The sequence below is a fragment of the Scyliorhinus torazame genome, chromosome 13, assembly GCF_047496885.1.
Source record: "Scyliorhinus torazame isolate Kashiwa2021f chromosome 13, sScyTor2.1, whole genome shotgun sequence".
NCBI classification, from domain to species: Eukaryota; Metazoa; Chordata; class Chondrichthyes; order Carcharhiniformes; family Scyliorhinidae; genus Scyliorhinus; species Scyliorhinus torazame.
Genome location: NC_092719.1, coordinates 91,628,076 through 91,646,500, shown reverse-complemented (window position 1 = coordinate 91,646,500; position 18,425 = coordinate 91,628,076). Strand labels below are relative to the sequence as shown.

Here is an 18,425-nt window from a genome sequence, read left to right as displayed (position 1 = left end):
GTGCGCAGGGGCCTTCTTGGAGGTGAGTAGTGAGTTTAAAAACCTTACCTTTACAGGAGCAGCCCTTTGGATTTCGGCGGCAGCGGTGCGCAGGGGCCTTCTTGGAGGTGAGTAGTGAGTTTAAAAACCTTACCTTTACAGGAGCAGCCCATTGGATTTCGGCGGCAGCGGTGCGCAGGGGCCTTCTTGGAGGTGAGTAGTGAGTTTAAAAACCTTACCTTTACAGGAGCAGCCCTTTGGATTTCGGCGGCAGCGGTGCGCAGGGGCCTTCTTGGAGGTGAGTAGTGAGTTTAAAAACCTTACCTTTACAGGAGCAGCCCATTGGATTTCGGCGGCAGCGGTGCGCAGGGGCCTTCTTGGAGGTGAGTAGTGAGTTTAAAAACCTTACCTTTACAGGAGCAGCCCTTTGGATTTCGGCGGCAGCGGTGCGCAGGGGCCTTCTTGGAGGTGAGTAGTGAGTTTAAAAACCTTACCTTTACAGGAGCAGCCCTTTGGATTTCGGCGGCAGCGGTGCGCAGGGGCCTTCTGGGAGGTGAGTAGTTAGTTTAAAAGCACTTACCTTTACAGGAGCAGCCCATTGGATTTCGGCGGCAGCGGTGCGCAGGGGCCTTCTTGGAGGTGAGTAGTGAGTTTAAAAACCTTACCTTTACAGGAGCAGCCCATTGGATTTCGGCGGCAGCGGTGCGCAGGGGCCTTCTTGGAGGTGAGTAGTGAGTTTAAAAACCTTACCTTTACAGGAGCAGCCCTTTGGATTTCGGCGGCAGCGGTGCGCAGGGGCCTTCTGGGAGGTGAGTAGTTAGTTTAAAAGCACTTACCTTTACAGGAGCAGCCCTTTGGATTTCGGCGGCAGCGGTGCGCAGGGGCCTTCTTGGAGGTGAGTAGTGAGTTTAAAAACCTTACCTTTACAGGAGCAGCCCATTGGATTTCGGCGGCAGCGGTGCGCAGGGGCCTTCTTGGAGGTGAGTAGTGAGTTTAAAAACCTTACCTTTACAGGAGCAGCCCTTTGGATTTCGGCGGCAGCGGTGCGCAGGGGCCTTCTGGGAGGTGAGTAGTTAGTTTAAAAGCACTTACCTTTACAGGAGCAGCCCTTTGGATTTCGGCGGGAACCGGAAGTTCGACCTCTGGCAAGTCCCCCCCCCCCCCAATAAATTCTGGTGGAGAGGAAACCCGAGACACTACACGTGTAGTGTCTCCCACCCACCCTCCTCCTCTAACCTAATAATAAGACCCATTGGTGTAAGGTAAGTGCCATATTATATTATATATTATTAGCATTGTGCAGGCCAAGGATTGGAGGTGGAGGAGCAGTCTCTGTCAGCGAGAGAACCTGAGAACATCTCAGAAGGTAAGCAAGTGATTTTTACTTTTATACCTTTTTTCAAATTGTGTGTGTCGGGGGGGACAGAAAAGCTGTGACCTGAGTGGCTGGTTGGGATTCTAACCTAATTTTTTTTTTGACTATTTGGGAACTAATTAAACATAATAACTTAATTATAATTTAGAGTATATCTAAGCCAGAGATCGGAGGATATTATAGTTAGCTATCGCATTTCTATTAGAAATCTAGTGCAAGGAAACAGATAGTTGACAGTAACTTTGTAATTTAAAAAAAAAAGTATTTATTAAAAAAAAAAAGACAAATTTTAATTTTAATTAATTGACGCAATGTCAGTTAGAGGGGTGCTGTGCTCTGACTGTGAGATGTGGCAGGTCCGGGAGGCTTCCAGCGTCCTGGATGGCTTCATCTGCAGAAAGTGCACCCAACTGCAGCTCCTCACAGACCGCATGGTTCGGTTGGAGCAGCAATTGGATGCACTTAGGAGCATGCAGGTGGCGGAAAGCGTCATAGATCGCAGTTATGTAAGTGTGGTCACACCCAAGGTGCAGGCAGAGAAATGGGTGACCACCAGAAAGGGCAGGCAGTCAGTGCAGGAATCCCCTGTGGTTGTCCCCCTCTCGAACAGATATACCCCTTTGGATACTGTCGGGGGGGATAGCCTATCAGGGGAAAACAGCAGCAGCCAGAGCAGTGGCACCACGGCTGGCTCTGATGTTCAGAAGGGAGGGTCAAAGCGCAGAAGAGTAATAGTTATAGGGGACTCTATAGTCAGGGGAACAGATAGGCGCTTCTGTGGACGTGAAAGAGACTCCAGGATGGTATGTTGCCTCCCTGGTGCCAGGGTCCAGGATGTCTCCGAACGGGTAGAGGGAATCCTGAAGGGGGAGGGCAAACAGGTAGAGGTCGTTGTACATATTGGTACTAACGACATAGGCAGGAAGAGGCATGAGGTCCTGCAGCAGGAGTTCAGGGAGCTAGGCAGAAAGTTAAAAGACAGGACCTCGAGGGTTGTAATCTCGGGATTACTCCCTGTGCCACGTGCCAGTGAGGCTAGAAATAGGAAGATAGAGCAGACAAACACGTGGCTAAACAGCTGGTGTAGGAGGGAGGGTTTCGGTTATCTGGACCACTGGGAGCTCTTCCGGGGCAGGTGTGACCTGTATAAGATGGACGGGTTGCATCTAAACCGGAGAGGCATAAATATCCTGGCCGCGAGATTTGCTAGTGTCACACGGGAGGGTTTAAACTAGTATGGCAGGGGGGTGGGCACGGGAGCAATAGGTCAGAAGGTGAGAGCGTTGAGGGAGAACTAGGGAATATGGACAGTGTGGCTCTGAGGCAGAGCAGACGGGGAGAAGTTGCTGAACACAGCGGGTCTGGTGGCCTGAAGTGCATATGTTTTAATGCAAGGAGCATTACGGGTAAGGCAGATGAACTTAGAGCTTGGATTACTACTTGGAACTATGATGTTGTTGCCATTACAGAGACCTGGTTGAGGGAAGGGCAGGATTGGCAGCTAAACGTTCCAGGTTTTAGATGTTTCAGGCGGGATAGAGGGGGATGTAAAAGGGGAGGCGGAGTTGCGCTACTTGTTCAGGAGAGTATCACAGCTATACAGCGAGAGGACACCTCAGAGGGCAGTGAGGCTATATGGGTAGAGATCAGGAATAAGAAGGGTGCAGTCACAATGTTGGGGGTATACTACAGGCCTCCCAACAGCCAGCGGGAGATAGAGGAGCAGATAGGTAGACAGATTTTGGAAAAGAGTAAAAACAACAGGGTTGTGGTGATGGGAGACTTCAACTTCCCCAATATTGACTGGGACTCACTTAGTGCCAGGGGCTTAGACGGGGCAGAGTTTGTAAGGAGCATCCAGGAGGGCTTCTTAAAACAATATGTAAACAGTCCAACTAGGGAAGAGGCGGTACTGGACCTGGTATTGGGGAATGAGCCCGGCCAGGTGGTAGATGTTTCAGTAGGGGAGCATTTCGGTAACAGTGACCACAATTCAGTAAGTTTTAAAGTACTGGTGGACAAGGATAAGAGTGGTCCGAGGATGAATGTGCTAAATTGGGGGAAGGCTAATTATAACAATATTAGGCGGGAACTGAAGAGCATAGATTGGGGGCGGATGTTTGAGGGCAAATCAACATCTGACATGTGGGAGGCTTTCAAGTGTCAGTTGATAGGAATACAGGACAGGCATGTTCCTGTGAGGAAGAAAGACAAATACGGCAATTTTCGGGAACCTTGGATGACGAATGATATTGTAGGCCTCGTCAAAAAGAAAAAGGAGGCATTTGTCAGGGCTAAAAGGCTGGGAACAGACGAAGCCTGTGTGGCATATAAGGAAAGTAGGAAGGAACTTAAGCAGGGAGTCAGGAGGGCTAGAAGGGGTCATGAAAAGTCATTGGCAAATAGGGTTAAGGAAAATCCCAAGGCTTTTTACACTTACATAAAAAGCAAGAGGGTAGCCAGGGAAAGGGTTGGCCCACTGAAGGATAGGCAAGGGAATCTATGTGTGGAGCCAGAGGAAATGGGCGAGGTACTAAATGAATACTTTGCATCAGTATTCACCAAAGAGAAGGAATTGGTAGATGTTGAGTCTGGAGAAGGGGGTGTAGATAGCCTGGGTCACATTGTGATCCAAAAAGACGAGGTGTTGGGTGTCTTAAAAAATATTAAGGTAGATAAGTCCCCAGGGCCGGATGGGATCTACCCCAGAATACTGAAGGAGGCTGGAGAGGAAATTGCTGAGGCCTTGACAGAAATCTTTGGATCCTCGCTGTCTTCAGGGGATGTCCCGGAGGACTGGAGAATAGCCAATGTTGTTCCTCTGTTTAAGAAGGGTGGCAGGGATAATCCCGGGAACTACAGGCCGGTGAGCCTTACTTCAGTGGTAGGGAAATTACTGGAGAGAATTCTTCGAGACAGGATCTACTCCCATTTGGAAGCAAATGGACGTATTAGTGAGAGGCAGCACGGTTTTGTGAAGGGGAGGTCGTGTCTCACTAACTTGATAGAGTTTTTCGAGGAGGTCACTAAGATGATTGATGCAGGTAGGGCAGTAGATGTTGTCTATATGGACTTCAGTAAGGCCTTTGACAAGGTCCCTCATGGTAGACTAGTACAAAAGGTGAAGTCACACGGGATCAGGGGTGAACTGGCAAGGTGGATACAGAACTGGCTAGGCCATAGAAGGCAGAGGGTAGCAATGGAGGGATGCTTTTCTAATTGGAGGGCTGTGACCAGTGGTGTTCCACAGGGATCAGTGCTGGGACCTTTGCTCTTTGTAGTATATATAAATGATTTGGAGGAAAATGTAACTGGTCTGATTAGTAAGTTTGCAGACGACACAAAGGTTGGTGGAATTGCGGATAGCGATGAGGACTGTCTGAGGATACAGCAGGATTTAGATTGTCTGGAGACTTGGGCGGAGAGATGGCAGATGGAGTTTAACCTGGACAAATGTGAGGTAATGCATTTTGGAAGGGCTAATGCAGGTAGGGAATATACAGTGAATGGTAGAACCCTCAAGAGTATTGAAAGTCAAAGAGATCTAGGAGTACAGGTCCACAGATCACTGAAAGGGGCTACACAGGTGGAGAAGGTAGTCAAGAAGGCATACGGCATGCTTGCCTTCATTGGCCGGGGCATTGAGTATAAGAATTGGCAAGTCATGTTGCAGCTGTATAGAACCTTAGTTAGGCCACACTTGGAGTATAGTGTTCAATTCTGGTCGCCACACTACCAGAAGGATGTGGAGGCTTTAGAGAGGGTGCAGAAGAGATTTACCAGAATGTTGCCTGGTATGGAGGGCATAAGCTATGAGGAGCAATTGAATAAACTCGGTTTGTTCTCACTGGAACGAAGGAGGTTGAGGGGCGACCTGATAGAGGTATACAAAATTATGAGGGGCATAGACAGAGTGGATAGTCAGAGGCTTTTCCCCAGGGTAGAGGGGTCAATTACTAGGGGGCATAGGTTTAAGGTGAGAGGGGCAAAGTTTAGAGTAGATGTACGAGGCAAGTTTTTTACGCAGAGGGTAGTGGGTGCCTGGAACTCACTACCGGAGGAGGTAGTGGAGGCAGGGACGATAGGGACATTTAAGGGGCATCTTGACAAATATATGAATAGGATGGGAGTAGAAGGATACGGACCCAGGAAGTGTAGAAGATTGTAGTTTAGTCGGGCAGTATGGTCGGCACGGGCTTGGAGGGCCGAAGGGCCTGTTCCTGTGCTGTACATTTCTTTGTTCTTTGTTCTTTGTTCTTTGAGGGGACATAACTTTAAACTGAGGGGTAATAGATATAGGACAGAGGTTAGAGGTAGGTTCTACAGTAGTGAACTCGCCAACATTGAGGGCATTTAAAAGTTTATTGGATAAACATATGGATGATAATGGCATAGTGTAGGTTAGATGGCTTTTGTTTTGGTGCAACATCGTGGGCCGAAGGGCCTGTACTGCGCTGTATTGTTCTATGTTCTATTTCCGTCAAGAACTAATACGGCCAAGGCAATGGCTAAAATATTGACACACCACATCTTTACAAGATGGGGCCTCCCACGCAGTATAGTGTCCGATCAAGGCTCCCATTTCACCGGACGGGTCATGAAAAACGTCCTCACGATTTTCAGAATTACACAAAAGTCTCATATCGCATACCACCCCCAGTCAAGTGGTATTGTAGAACGAATGAATAGGACATTGAAAGCCACCCTCAGGAAAATGGTTCAGCAAAATAATAGCACCTGGGATTCAGTACTCCCATTTGCTTTAATGTTTTTAAGAAACACAGTATCTACATCCACAGGTTTCACCCCCCACACCCTCATGACCGGATGCCCCATGAAAGGCACTGAGTATTTACTAGGACTGGATTTGGCCAGCCCCACAGTTACAGCCCTCACACATGAAAACGCGGTCACACAACTAGTACAGAACATAAAGGCAGCCCAACGCGCCGCAGCAGTGAGACTTGGAACCAGGAAGAAACAGAGCAAGGCCTGTTTCGCCAAAACAGTACACGCCACTGAGTTTACAGTAGGGCAACAAGTTATGCTTTGCCCGGATGTCATCCTCAAATAACAGAGCTACACCACCTCCCTTACCATCCACTCTGTCCTTCCGAAAAGTTTGATACCCTCGGATATTTAACTCCCAGTCGTGACCGTCCTTTAACCATGTTTCAGTAATGGCCACTAAATCATAGTCATTCACGATGATTTGCGCCACCAACTCATTTATCTTATTCCGAATATTACGAGCATTCAGGTAAAGTACACTTATGTTGGCTTTTTTTACCTCTGTTCTGAATCTTAACACCTCGATCAGTAACCTCTCCTAAGTTATATTTCCTCTTAACCTTTCTCCTAATTTTCCTTGTCGTCGAACCCATATCTTCCTGTAACAACCTGCCGCGTCGCTTACCATTAATGTTTTCACTTCCCATTTTATTTCTTTTAGTATTCCTGGTCCTATTCACTGAGCTCCCCTCAGTCACTGTACCTTGTACTGTCACCCTTTTTGATTTTTGACTATGGCTTCTCTGCCTTACACTGTCCCCCTTACTGCCTTTTATTTCTGTCCCTGTTTTACTCCCTTCCAACTTCCTGCATCGGTTCCCATCCCCCTGCCACATTAGTTTAAACTCTCCCCAACAGCTCTAGCAAACACCCCCCCCCCCCCCAGGACATCGGTTCCAGTCCTGCCCAGGTGCAGACCGTCCGGTTTGTACTGGTCCCACCTCCCCCAGAACCGGTTCCAATGTCCCAGGAATTTGAATCCCTCCCTCTTGCACCATCTCTCGAGCCACGTATTCATCCTCTCTATCCTGACATTCCTACTCTGACTAGCTCGTGGCACTGGTAGCAATCCTGAGATTGCTACCTTTGAGGTCCTACTTTTTAGTTTAACTCCTAACTCCCTAAATTCAGCTTGTAGGACCTTGTCCCGTTTTTTACCTATATCATTGGTGCCTATGTGCACCACGACAGCTGGCTGTTCACCCTCCCCCGCCAGAATGTCCTGCAGCCGCTCCGAGACATCCTTGACCCTTGCACCAGGGAGGCAACATACCATCCTGGAGTCTCGATTGCGTCCGCAGAACCGCCTGTCTATTCCCCTTACAATTGAGTCCCCTATCACGATAGCCCTGCCATTCTTCTTCCTGCCCAGCTGCGCAGCAGATCCAGCCATGGTGCCATGAACCTGGCTGCTGCTGCCTTCCCCTGGTGAGCCATCTCCCTCAACAGTATCCAAAACGGTATATCTGTTTTGCAGGGAGATGACCGCAGAGGACACCTGCACTGCCTTCCTACTCTTGCTCTGTCTTTTGGTCACCCATTTACTATCTCCCTCAGTACCTTTCACCTGCGGTGTGACCAACTCGCTAAACGTGCTATCTACGATGTCCTCAGCATCGCGGATGCTCCAAAATGAGTCCATCCGCACCTCCAGAGCCGTCAAGCGGTCTAACAGGAGCTGCAACTGGACACACTTCTTGCACGTGAAGGAGCCAGGGACAGTGGACGTGTCCCTGAGCTCCCACATCGCACACGAGGAGCATGACATGGGTCTGAGATCTCCTGCCATGTCTTAAACCTTCGGTTAACTTCAACAATTTCAATTTCCCCCCCAAAAAATTAAAATAAATAAATAAACAACGAAGAAAAAAATAAATCAATATACCAATGAAAAGAAACAGAAAAACAGAAACACGACTTACCAGTCACAAAAAGCACTTCCTCCCCACCCAGCTTTGAATTCCCACCTCGATTCAAATTCCCAAACTCACTCTTTGTTGTCTCACTCCTGGCTGTCTTCTCTCTGGCTCACTGGGAGTGAGTTTACAAGTGGCTCTTTTTAAACTGTCCTGAATTGACTCCCCTCCCCCACCTGCTTTTAGATCAAAGTAGATTAAAGTGACTGACACTTAACTGCCAACCAGTTATGTGAGTGGGTGGGGCAGCCCTTGTTAACCGACACTGCACAATACTAGCTTAATTTAAATTATTTTAAACTCCTGAAATTTAAAAGGAGCTGCCTTACTGATTCAATTCAATTCAATTCAATTCCCACCTCGATTCAAATTCCCAAATTCCCATACTTATGACCTGACTGCATCAGGTATTCAGTAAAACTAATCAATATGTTAATGTTAAGATTTATGACGTTTATCCAACAGTAAAAACAATTAACATGTAAATACCGAACTTTACGACATTGGGGAGTATAACTGGCCATTGCAATGTACAATCGGGGAGAGACACGGACTCTTGGAACCCGCAACATTCAGGCCAGAGCTGCTGTTTCTCCCGCATGCATGTGAAATAAAGATTTTTCATTAACGCTCAATACAGTCTCCAGGACTCAACTTTAATTCCCTCCAACAGTTTCAAAGGCATTTCACAGAGAAGATGATACTGGGAGATGTGAAGAAGTGGACTTTATGGAGCATCTCATAGGGGGAGAGACATGGAGAGTTAAAGTGAGGGATTTTCAGAATTTTGGGTCATGTTGAAAGTTTGATGTCAATGGACAAAGGGAATGGTGGTGAACACAATGCCAAATTCAAACAAACTGTGTCCTGGAGAGAAGAACTTTAGGGCAGGATGAGGTTACAGAAATACAGAGTAGCAAGAGCATGGAGAGATTGAAACAGGAGGTTGGCATTATTAAATTGGAAATATTGGTAGAGCAGAAGTCAAGGTCAGTGAGCATACATGTGATGGGTAACTGAGACTTGGTATGATTTAAGATAGAAACAGCAGAGTTTAAGATGAGATCACATTTATCTGGAAGTCATAAAGGCTTGGATGCAGATGAACTGAGGTAGGGAATGGTGTTACGAAGTTAGAGGTAGATAGTCTTTGTGGTGGAAAGCTGGAGTTAGAAAACTTCAGGGTTAAATAGGATACCAAAATTTAGTTCAGTCTCAAAAAGCGGCCAGGTAGAGGGATGGAAATAGTAGTTGTGGAACAAGATTTGTGGCGGGGACAAAAGACAAAGGCTTCATTCTTTGCAATATTTAACTGAAGAAAGTTTCTGTTCATCCAATATGGTCAAGCAGTTGAGCAACACAGAGACAGTGGAGTGTTCCAGGGAGGTGACGGTGAGGCACAATTGGATGCTTTCAGCATACTTATGACCTGACTGCATGTAAAGGTTCTTGAAGCACAAATATGTGGTGTGAACATCCAGAGCTTCAGGTAGTATCACGCACACTGCATTGGAATTTTGATTTACACAAATGGCATCGCAGATTTAAATTGAAGGTTGTTACAGCTAGGGTAGGGTGTCGTCAGATTGGTCTGATCTCATACTGTAACTTAATCAGATCTCCAAAAGAAAGCAAGCAAAGTTTCTGCCCATTCTCTGCTGCAACTGAGTAGCAGCTCGGGAACCCCAAGGAAACTCTTATTCAGCAGCTGCATTTGTTTAAGGAGCAAACAGGGGGTAATTGGCAGCATTTCACAAATGAAAGTAAGCATGTGAATGAAAATCCAGATGAGCAGAAGGCCATACAGCCCAAAGATCCCCTGTCAAGTTTATCCACTTGGGTTCTGAATAATCTGAAACATTTTACTCCAATTATCGAGACTGGAAATGATTCCAAACATTTATCAAATCCTACATCAATATAGTTGATAATGAGCAGTGATTATTCTACAGGTTACTGCAGTTGCAATCCTGTAATATCCATAAATAGCGATGAGGTCATGATAAGAAAATGTTGGCAGGGACACTCGGAGAGCACCTGCCTCAAAATTTATGTTTCACTCGTTGATAATTAACTAAACTATGTTTAACCACAACACCAGCGCAGCTCATTTCTACCACCACCGTAGCAATCAATAACAATTTGGATTTTTTTTAGCATCTTAAACATACATGGTTAGGATGACATTGAGGATAGAGTACGGTTGACTGGATAGAATGTCTGAACCTAACCCTGTGTTGGACCAGCACTCTGTTGAAAATGAATAGTATTTCAAATTAAATAAAGACTTAAAGCAAAAATAAAAATGAGACTGACAAATAGAATGGGCCAGATAACAAACGCAGACAGTGAGGGTCAATGGCAGAATAAGAAGTCTCCCATTTGTTTTATTTGATGATTCACATGACAGATAATCTGGTCTTACCTTTATCTCCTCAGCAGCTTTTTTTTCTTCTTCAGTCAATTCCACGGCGACGTCGTCACCAGAAGAGAAATATTTGGAGGCAGGAATCATTTTCCCATCTTCAAACTGAAGGTTCCGAACGACAAACTGCAAAAAATAATAAACATCACCAATTTAATTTCGAAAGCGTGCATGGCACCAAAAGATTCAAATAACTCCATGACATTCAGAATGCACTGCCACTCCACAATACAAGGCCTGTACTGCATTAACAATTCATGTCTCAGATTCGGACCCAGGAGGCTGGGTCAAAGATGATCCAGTTGAATGTGTAGTGCCCAGCAAATATCTGTCAGTCTCCATAAGTCCTCTGACATCAACTGTTAAAAATGGACAGTCAATATGATACACTGTGACACCGTGTAGCACCGTGTAGAATGGACAGTGAGTATGATACACTGACTGGAAATCCCTTAGGGCTCCGGGTCTGGATGGTGAGGAATTTGTTAAGTGTGTCCAAGGTTTTTTGGAACAATATGTTGGTAGTCCGATTAGAGAGGGGGCTATATTGGACCTAGTACTAGGGAATGAGCCCAAACAGGTCATCAACGTGTAGTGGGAGAACATGTGGCGAACAGGGACCACAATTCCGTAAGCTTAAGGATGAGTGTTGTCCTAGGGTTACGGTGCTAAATTGGGGGAAGGCAGATCAGGCAGGATCTGGAGGCTGTTGTTTGGGAGAGATTGTTTGAGGGTAAATCCATATTTGGCATGTGGGAATCTTTTAAGGAGCAGTTGATGGGAGTGCAATATTGGCATGTGCCGGTAAAAAGGAAAGAGCAACGGCAGGAATCAGGAATGATGGATGAACAGGGAAATTGAGAATCTTGTCAAAAAGCAAAAAGATGCATTTGTGAGGGACTAGCAACTAAAACAGATAAAGCACTTGAGGAATACAAGGAAAGTAGAAAGAGCTCAAGCAGGGAGATAGGACTGCAAAAAGGGGTCATGAAATGTCCTTGGCAGAAAGGATTAAGGAGAATCCCAAGGCATTTTATACTCAATTTCGGAACAAGAGGGTAGCTAGAGAAAGAGTAGGCCCACTCAAGGACAAAGGGGGAAATTATGTATAGAACCAGAGGAAGTAGGTGAGGTCCTTAATGAGTATTTTGCATCAGAATTCACAAAGAGAGGGACATGTTGATTGGGTGTCTCAGAGGGATGTGTAAACACTTTGGAATAGGTCGATATTACGAGTGAGGAAGTGTTAGGTATGTTAAAAAGCATTAAGGTGGACAAGTCCCCAGTACCAGATGGCATCTATCCCAGATTACCGAGGGAGGCAAGAGATGAAATCGCTGGGTCTCTAACAGAAATCTTTGTGTCCTCGTTGGCCACAGGTGAGATCCCAGAGGATTGGAGGATAGCCAGTGTTGTCTCATTATTTAAGAAGGGTAGCATGGATAACCCGGGTAATTATAGGCCAGTGAGCTTGACATCAGTGATAGTGAAATTGTTGGGAAAGATTCTCAGAGATAAGATCTATGCACATTTGGAAGTGAATGGTCTTATTAGCGACAGACAGCATGGTTTTGTACAAGAGAGGTCATGTCTCAACAATTTGATTGAATTTTTTGAGGTGGTGACAAAAATGATTGATAAGGGAAGGGCTGTGGATGTTGTCTACATGGACTTTAGTAAAGCATTTGATAAGGTCCCTCATGGCAGGCTGGTGCGAAAGATTGGATCACATGGGTTCAGGGGTGAACTAGCTGGATGGATCCAGAACTGGCTTGGCCATAGAAGACAGAGGGTTGCAGTGGAAGGGTGTTTTTCCGAATGGAGGTCTGCAACTAGTAGTGTTCTGCAGGGACCAGTTCTGTGTAATATATATAAATGACTTGGAAGAAAACGTGGCGGGTCTGATTAGCAAGTTTGCGGATGATACTAAGATTGCAGGAGTTGCGGATAGTGATGAAGATTATCAGAGAATACAACGGGATATAGATAGGCTGCAAATTTGGGCAGAGAAATGGCAGATGGAATTTAACCCGGACAAATGCGAGGTGATGCACTTTGGTTGATCCAATTCAGGTGGGAGCTATAAAATAAATGGCAGAACCATCAGGGGCACAGAGACACAGAGAGATCTGGGCGCGTAGAGGTAGAGGTCAACAAATCATTAAAAGTGGCAGCACAGGTGGAAATGGTGGGAAAGAGAGCATGTGGCATGCTTGCCTTCATAGGACGGGGTGTCGAGTATAAAAGCTCAACAATTATGTTGCAATTACATAAGAAGTCTTACAACACCAGGTTAAAGTCCAACAGGTTTGTTTCAAACACTAGCTTTCAGAGCACTGCTCCTTCCTCAGGTGAATGAAGAGGTATGTTCCAGAAACATATATATATATATATATATATAGACAAAGTCAAAGATGCAAGACAATGCTTTGACTGCGAGCATTTGCAGATAATTAAGTCTTTACAGATCCAGAGATAGGGGTAACCCCAGTTTAAAGAGGTGTCAATTGGTGACAAAGGTGACAATTCACACCTCTTTAACCTGTGATTATCCTTATTCTGGACCTGTAAGCTAGTGTTTGAAACAAACCTGTTGGACTTTAACCTGGTGTTGTAAGGCTTCGTACTGTGCTCACCCCAGTCCAATGCCGGCATCTCCACATCACAATTATATAGAACGTTGGTTAGGCCACATTTGGAATACTGTGTCCAATTCTGGTCACCGCACTATCAGTAGGATGTGGAGGCTTTGGAGAGAGTACAGAAAGGGTTTACCAGGATGTTGTCTGGTATGGAGGGTATTAGCTACGAGGAGAGATTGAATAAACTGGGATTGTTCTGCCTCGAGAGACGGAGGCTGAGGGGCGAGCTTATAGAAGTTTATAATATTATTCGGGGTATAGATAGGGTGAACAGTTGGAGGCTTTTTCCCAGGGCGGAAATGCCAATTACCAGGGGACACAGGTTCAAGTTTAGGGGGGAATGGTTCAGTGGAGATGTGCGGGGGAATGTTTTAACACAGAGGCTGGTGGTGGCCTGGAATGCACTGCCAAGTGAGGTGGTTGAGGCAGATACGTTAGCGACCTTTACGACTTATCTGGATAGGCACATGAACAGATGGGGTGTAGAAGTTACAGGCGGTTGGTCTAGATAGGACACATGATCGGTGCAGGCTTGGAGGGCCGAAGGGCCTGTTCTTTGTTCTCTGTGACACTGTGTCGAATGTACAGTGGGTATGACACACTGTGTATGACACACTGTGACACTGTAGAATGGACAGTGGATATGATACACTGTGACACTGAATTACCACTGACAACGGAAACAAAAGCGGAGAAAACAAAGTTATTTGATTAAAATGGAGTGATTCTTGGATTTGGAGTGGCTTCATTCAGCAAGAACTCCCATGAATTTCCAGATGCTTGCTGTTTCTATCCTTACAGGAGTGGGAAGTTGTGCTTGGAGTCCGAGGAGATAGGAGAGGTGCTAAATGAACATTTTTCGTCAGTATTCACACAGGAAAAAGACAATGTTGTCGAGTAGAATACTGAGATTATAAGGGCTTGAGATTAATAAGGAGGAGGTGTTAGCAATTCTGGAAAGTGTGAAAATAGATAAGTCCCCTGGGCCGGATGGGATTTATCCTAGGATTCTCTGGGAAGCTAGGGAGGAGGTTGCTGAGCCTTTGGCTTTGATCGTTAAATCATCTTTGTCTACAGGAATAGTACCAGAAGACTGGAGGATAGCAAATGTTGTCCCCTTGTTCAAGAAGGGGAGTAGAGACAACCCCGGTAACTATAGGCCAGTGAGCCTTACTTCTGTTGTGGGCAAATTCTTGGAAAGGTTTATAAGAGATGGGATGAATAATCATCGGGGAAGGAATAATTTGATTAGAGATAGTCAACACGGGTTTGTGAAGGGTAGGTCGTGCCTCACAAACCTTATTGAGTTCTTTGAGAAGGTGACCAAACAGGTGGATGAGGGTAAAGCAGTTGATGTGGTGTCTATGGATTTCAGTAAAGCGTTTGATAAGGTTCCCCATGGTAGGCTACTGCAGAAAATACGGAGGCATGGGATTCAGGGTGATTTAGCAGTTTGGATCAGAAATTGGCTAGCTGGAAGAAGACAAAGGGTGGTGGTTGATGGGAAATGTTCAAACTGGAGTCCAGTTACTAGTGGTGTACCACAAGGATCTGCTTTGGGGCCACTGCTGTTTGTCATTTTTATAAATGACCTGGAGGAGGGCGTAGAAGGATGGGTGAGTAAATTTGCAGATGACACTAAAGTCGGTGGATTTGTGGACAGTGCGGAAGGATGTTACAATAAGTTACAGAGGGACATAGATAAGCTGCAGCGCTGGGCAGAGAGGTGGCAAATGGAGATTAATGCAGAAAAGTGTGAGGTGATTCATTTTGGAAGGAATAACAGGAAGACAGAGTACTGGGCTAATGGTAAGATTCTTGGCAGTGTGGATGAGCAGAGAGATCTCGGTGACCATGTACATAGATCCCTGAAAGTTGCCACCCAGGTTGAGAGGGTTACAAAGAACAAAGAAATGTACAGCACAGGAACAGGCCCTTCGGCCCTCCAAGCCCGTGCCGACCATGCTGCCCGACTAAACTACAATCTTCTACACTTCCTGGGTCCGTATCCCTCTATTCCCATCCTATTCATGTATTTGTCAAGATGCCCCTTAAATGTCACTATCGTCACTGCTTCCACCACCTCCTCCGGTAGCGGGTTCCAGGCACCCACTACCCTCTGCGTAAAAAACCTGCCTCGTACATCTACTCTAAACCTTGCCCCTCTCACATTAAACCTATGCCCCCTAGTAATTGACCCCTCTACCCCAGGGAAAAGCCTCTGACTATCCACTCTGTCTATGCCCCTCATAATTTTGTAGACCTCTATCAGGTCGCCCCTCAACCTCCTTCGTTCCAGTGAGAACAAACCGAGTTTATTCAACCGCTCCTCATAGCTAATGCCCTCCATACCAGGCAACATTCTGGTAAATCTCTTCTGCACCCTCTCTAAAGCCTCCACATCCTTCTGGTAGTGTGGCGACCAGAATTGAACACTATACTCCAAGTGTGGCCTAACTAAGGTTCTATACAGCTGCAACATGACTTGCCAATTCTTATACTCAATGCCCCGGCCAATGAAGGCAAGCATGCCGTATGCCTTCTTGACTACCTTCTCCACCTATGTTGCCCCTTTCAGTGACCTGTGGACCTGTACTCCTAAATCTCTTTGACTTTCATTACTCTTGAGGGTTCTACCATTCACTGTATATTCCCTACCTGCATTAGACCTTCCAAAATGCATTACCTCACATTTGTCCAGATTAAACTCCATCTGCCATCTCTCCGCCCAAGTCTCCAAACAATCTAAATCCTGCTGTATCCTCTGACAGTCCTCATCGCTATCCGCAATTCCACCAACCTTTGTGTCGTCTGCAAACTTACTAATCAGACCAGTTACATTTTCCTCCAAATCATTTATATATACTACAAAGAGCAAAGGTCCCAGCACTGATCCCTGTGGAACACCACTGGTCACAGCCCTCCAATTAGAAAAGCATCCTTCCATTGCTACTCTCTGCCTTCTATGACCTAGCCAGTTCTGTATCCACCTTGCCAGCTCACCCCTGATCCCGTGTGACTTCACCTTTTGTACTGGTCTACCATGAGGGACCTTGTCAAAGGCCTTACTGAAGTCCATATAGACAACATCCACTGCCCTACCGGCATCAATCATCTTAGTGACCGCCTCGAAAAACTCTATCAAGTTAGTGAGACACGACCTCCCCTTCACAAAACCATGCTGCCTCTCACTAATACGTCCATTTGCTTCCAAATGGGAGTAGATGCTGTCTCGAAGAATTCTCTCCAGTAATTTCCCTACCACTGAAGTAAGGCTCACCGGCCTGTAGTTCCCTGGCATATTCCTGCTACCCTTCTTAAACAGAGGAACAACATTGGCTATTCTCCAGTCCTCCGTGACATCACCTGAAGACAGTGAGGATCCAAAGATTTCTGTCAAGGCCTCAGCAATTTCCTCTCCAGCCTCCTTCAGTATTCTGGGGTAGATCCCATCAGGCCCTGGGGACTTATCTACCTTAATATTTTTTAAGACACCCAACACCTCGGCTTTTTGGATCTCAATGTGACCCAGGCTATCTACACACCCTTCTCCAGACTCAACATCTACCAATTTCTTCTCTTTGGTGAATACTGATGCAAAGTATTCATTTAGTACCTCGCCCATTTCCTCTGGCTCCACACAGAGATTCCCTTGCCTATCCTTCAGTGGGCCAACCCTTTCCCTGGCTACCCTCTTGCTTTTTATGTACGTGTAAAAAGCCTTGGGATTTTCCTTAACCCTATTTGCCAATGACTTTTCGTGACCCCTTCTAGCCCTCCTGACTCCTTGCTTAAGTTCCTTCCTACTTTCCTTATATTCCACGCAGGCTTCGTCTGTTCCCAGCCTTTTAGCCCTGACAAATGCCTTTTTCTTTTTGACGAGGCCTACAATATCTCTCGTTATCCAAGGTTCCCCAAAATTGCCGTATTTATCCTTCTTCCTCACAGGAACATGCCGATCCTGAATTCCTTTCAACTGACACTTGAAAGCCTCCCACATGTCAGATGTTGATTTGCCCTCAAACATCCGCCCCCTATCTATGTTCTTCAGTTCCCGCCTAATATTGTTATAATTAGCCTTCCCCCAATTTAGCACATTCATCCTAGGACCACTCTTATCCTTGTCCACCAGCACTTTGAAACTTACTGAATTGTGGTCACTGTTCCCGAAATGCTCCCACCTGGCCGGGCTCATTCCCCAATACCAGGTCCAGTACCGCCCCTTCCCTAGTTAGACTGTCCACATATTGTTTTAAGAAGCCCTCCTGGATGCTCCTTAGAAACTCCGCCCCGTCTAAGCCCCTGGCACTAAGTAAGTCTCAGTCAATATTGGGGAAGTTGAAGTCTCCCATCACCACAACCCTGTTGTTTTTACTCTTTTCCAAAATCTGTCTACCTATCTGCTCCTCTATCTCCCGCTGGCTGTTGGGAGGCCTGTAGTAAACCCCCAACATTGTTACTGCACCCTTATTCCTTTTTTAAAAATATATATTTTATTGAAAATTTTTCGATCACAATTTTTTCCCCTTACACATTAAACGTAAGAATAAAAAAAAAAAAATTTAACAGTACATATAACATAATAACCACAGTCTAATAACACGTAACTAACCAACATGGTAAACTACTCAATTAACATAAAGTAAAACTTTCTCCCCCCCCCCCCTCCCCCCTGGGTTGCTGCTGCTGGTCATCTATCTTCCCTCTAACGTTCCCCCAGGTAGCCGAGGAATGGCTGCCACCGCCTGGTGAACCCTTGAGCCGATCCTCTCAGCGCAAACTTCATCTGCTCCAGTTTTATGAACCCCGCCATATCGTTTATCCAGGCCTCCAGTCTGGGGGGTTTCGCTTCCTTCCACGAGTAAAATCCTACGCCGGGCTACTAGAGACGCAAAGGCCACAACATCGGCCTCTTTCGCCTCCTGCACTCCCGGCTCCTCCGCAATTCCAAATAAAGCTAACCCCCAGCCTGGTTTGACCCGGACCTTCACCACCTTCGAGATCACTCCCGTCACTCCCCTCCAATACCCCTCCAGTGCCGGGCACGACCAAAACATATGTGTGTGGTTTGCCGGGCTTCTGCCGCACCTCCCACACTTGTCCTCCACTCCGAAGAACCTGCTCAACCTTTCTCCCATTATGTGTGCTCTATGTAGCACCTTAAATTGAATCACGCTAAGCCTGGCGCACGAGGAAGAGGAATTTACCCTGCTTAGGGCATCAGCCCACATACCCTCCTCTATCTCCTCCCCGAGCTATTCCCATTTTCCTTTTAGTTCGCCCACCAGCTCCTCCCC

At 46.2% G+C, this 18,425-nt stretch overlaps 1 protein-coding gene across 1 annotated transcript in view; it reads right to left on the bottom strand.

Moving 5' to 3' along the window:
- Positions 1-18,425, bottom strand: part of LOC140388187 (mitochondrial 10-formyltetrahydrofolate dehydrogenase-like) — a 505,408-nt gene that overhangs the window by 286,278 nt on the left and 200,705 nt on the right. Inside the window, exon 8 of the mRNA XM_072471959.1 lies at positions 10,487-10,612. Within this exon, the coding sequence (XP_072328060.1) occupies positions 10,487-10,612 (126 nt within the window). The remainder of the gene's footprint in view (positions 1-10,486; positions 10,613-18,425) is intronic.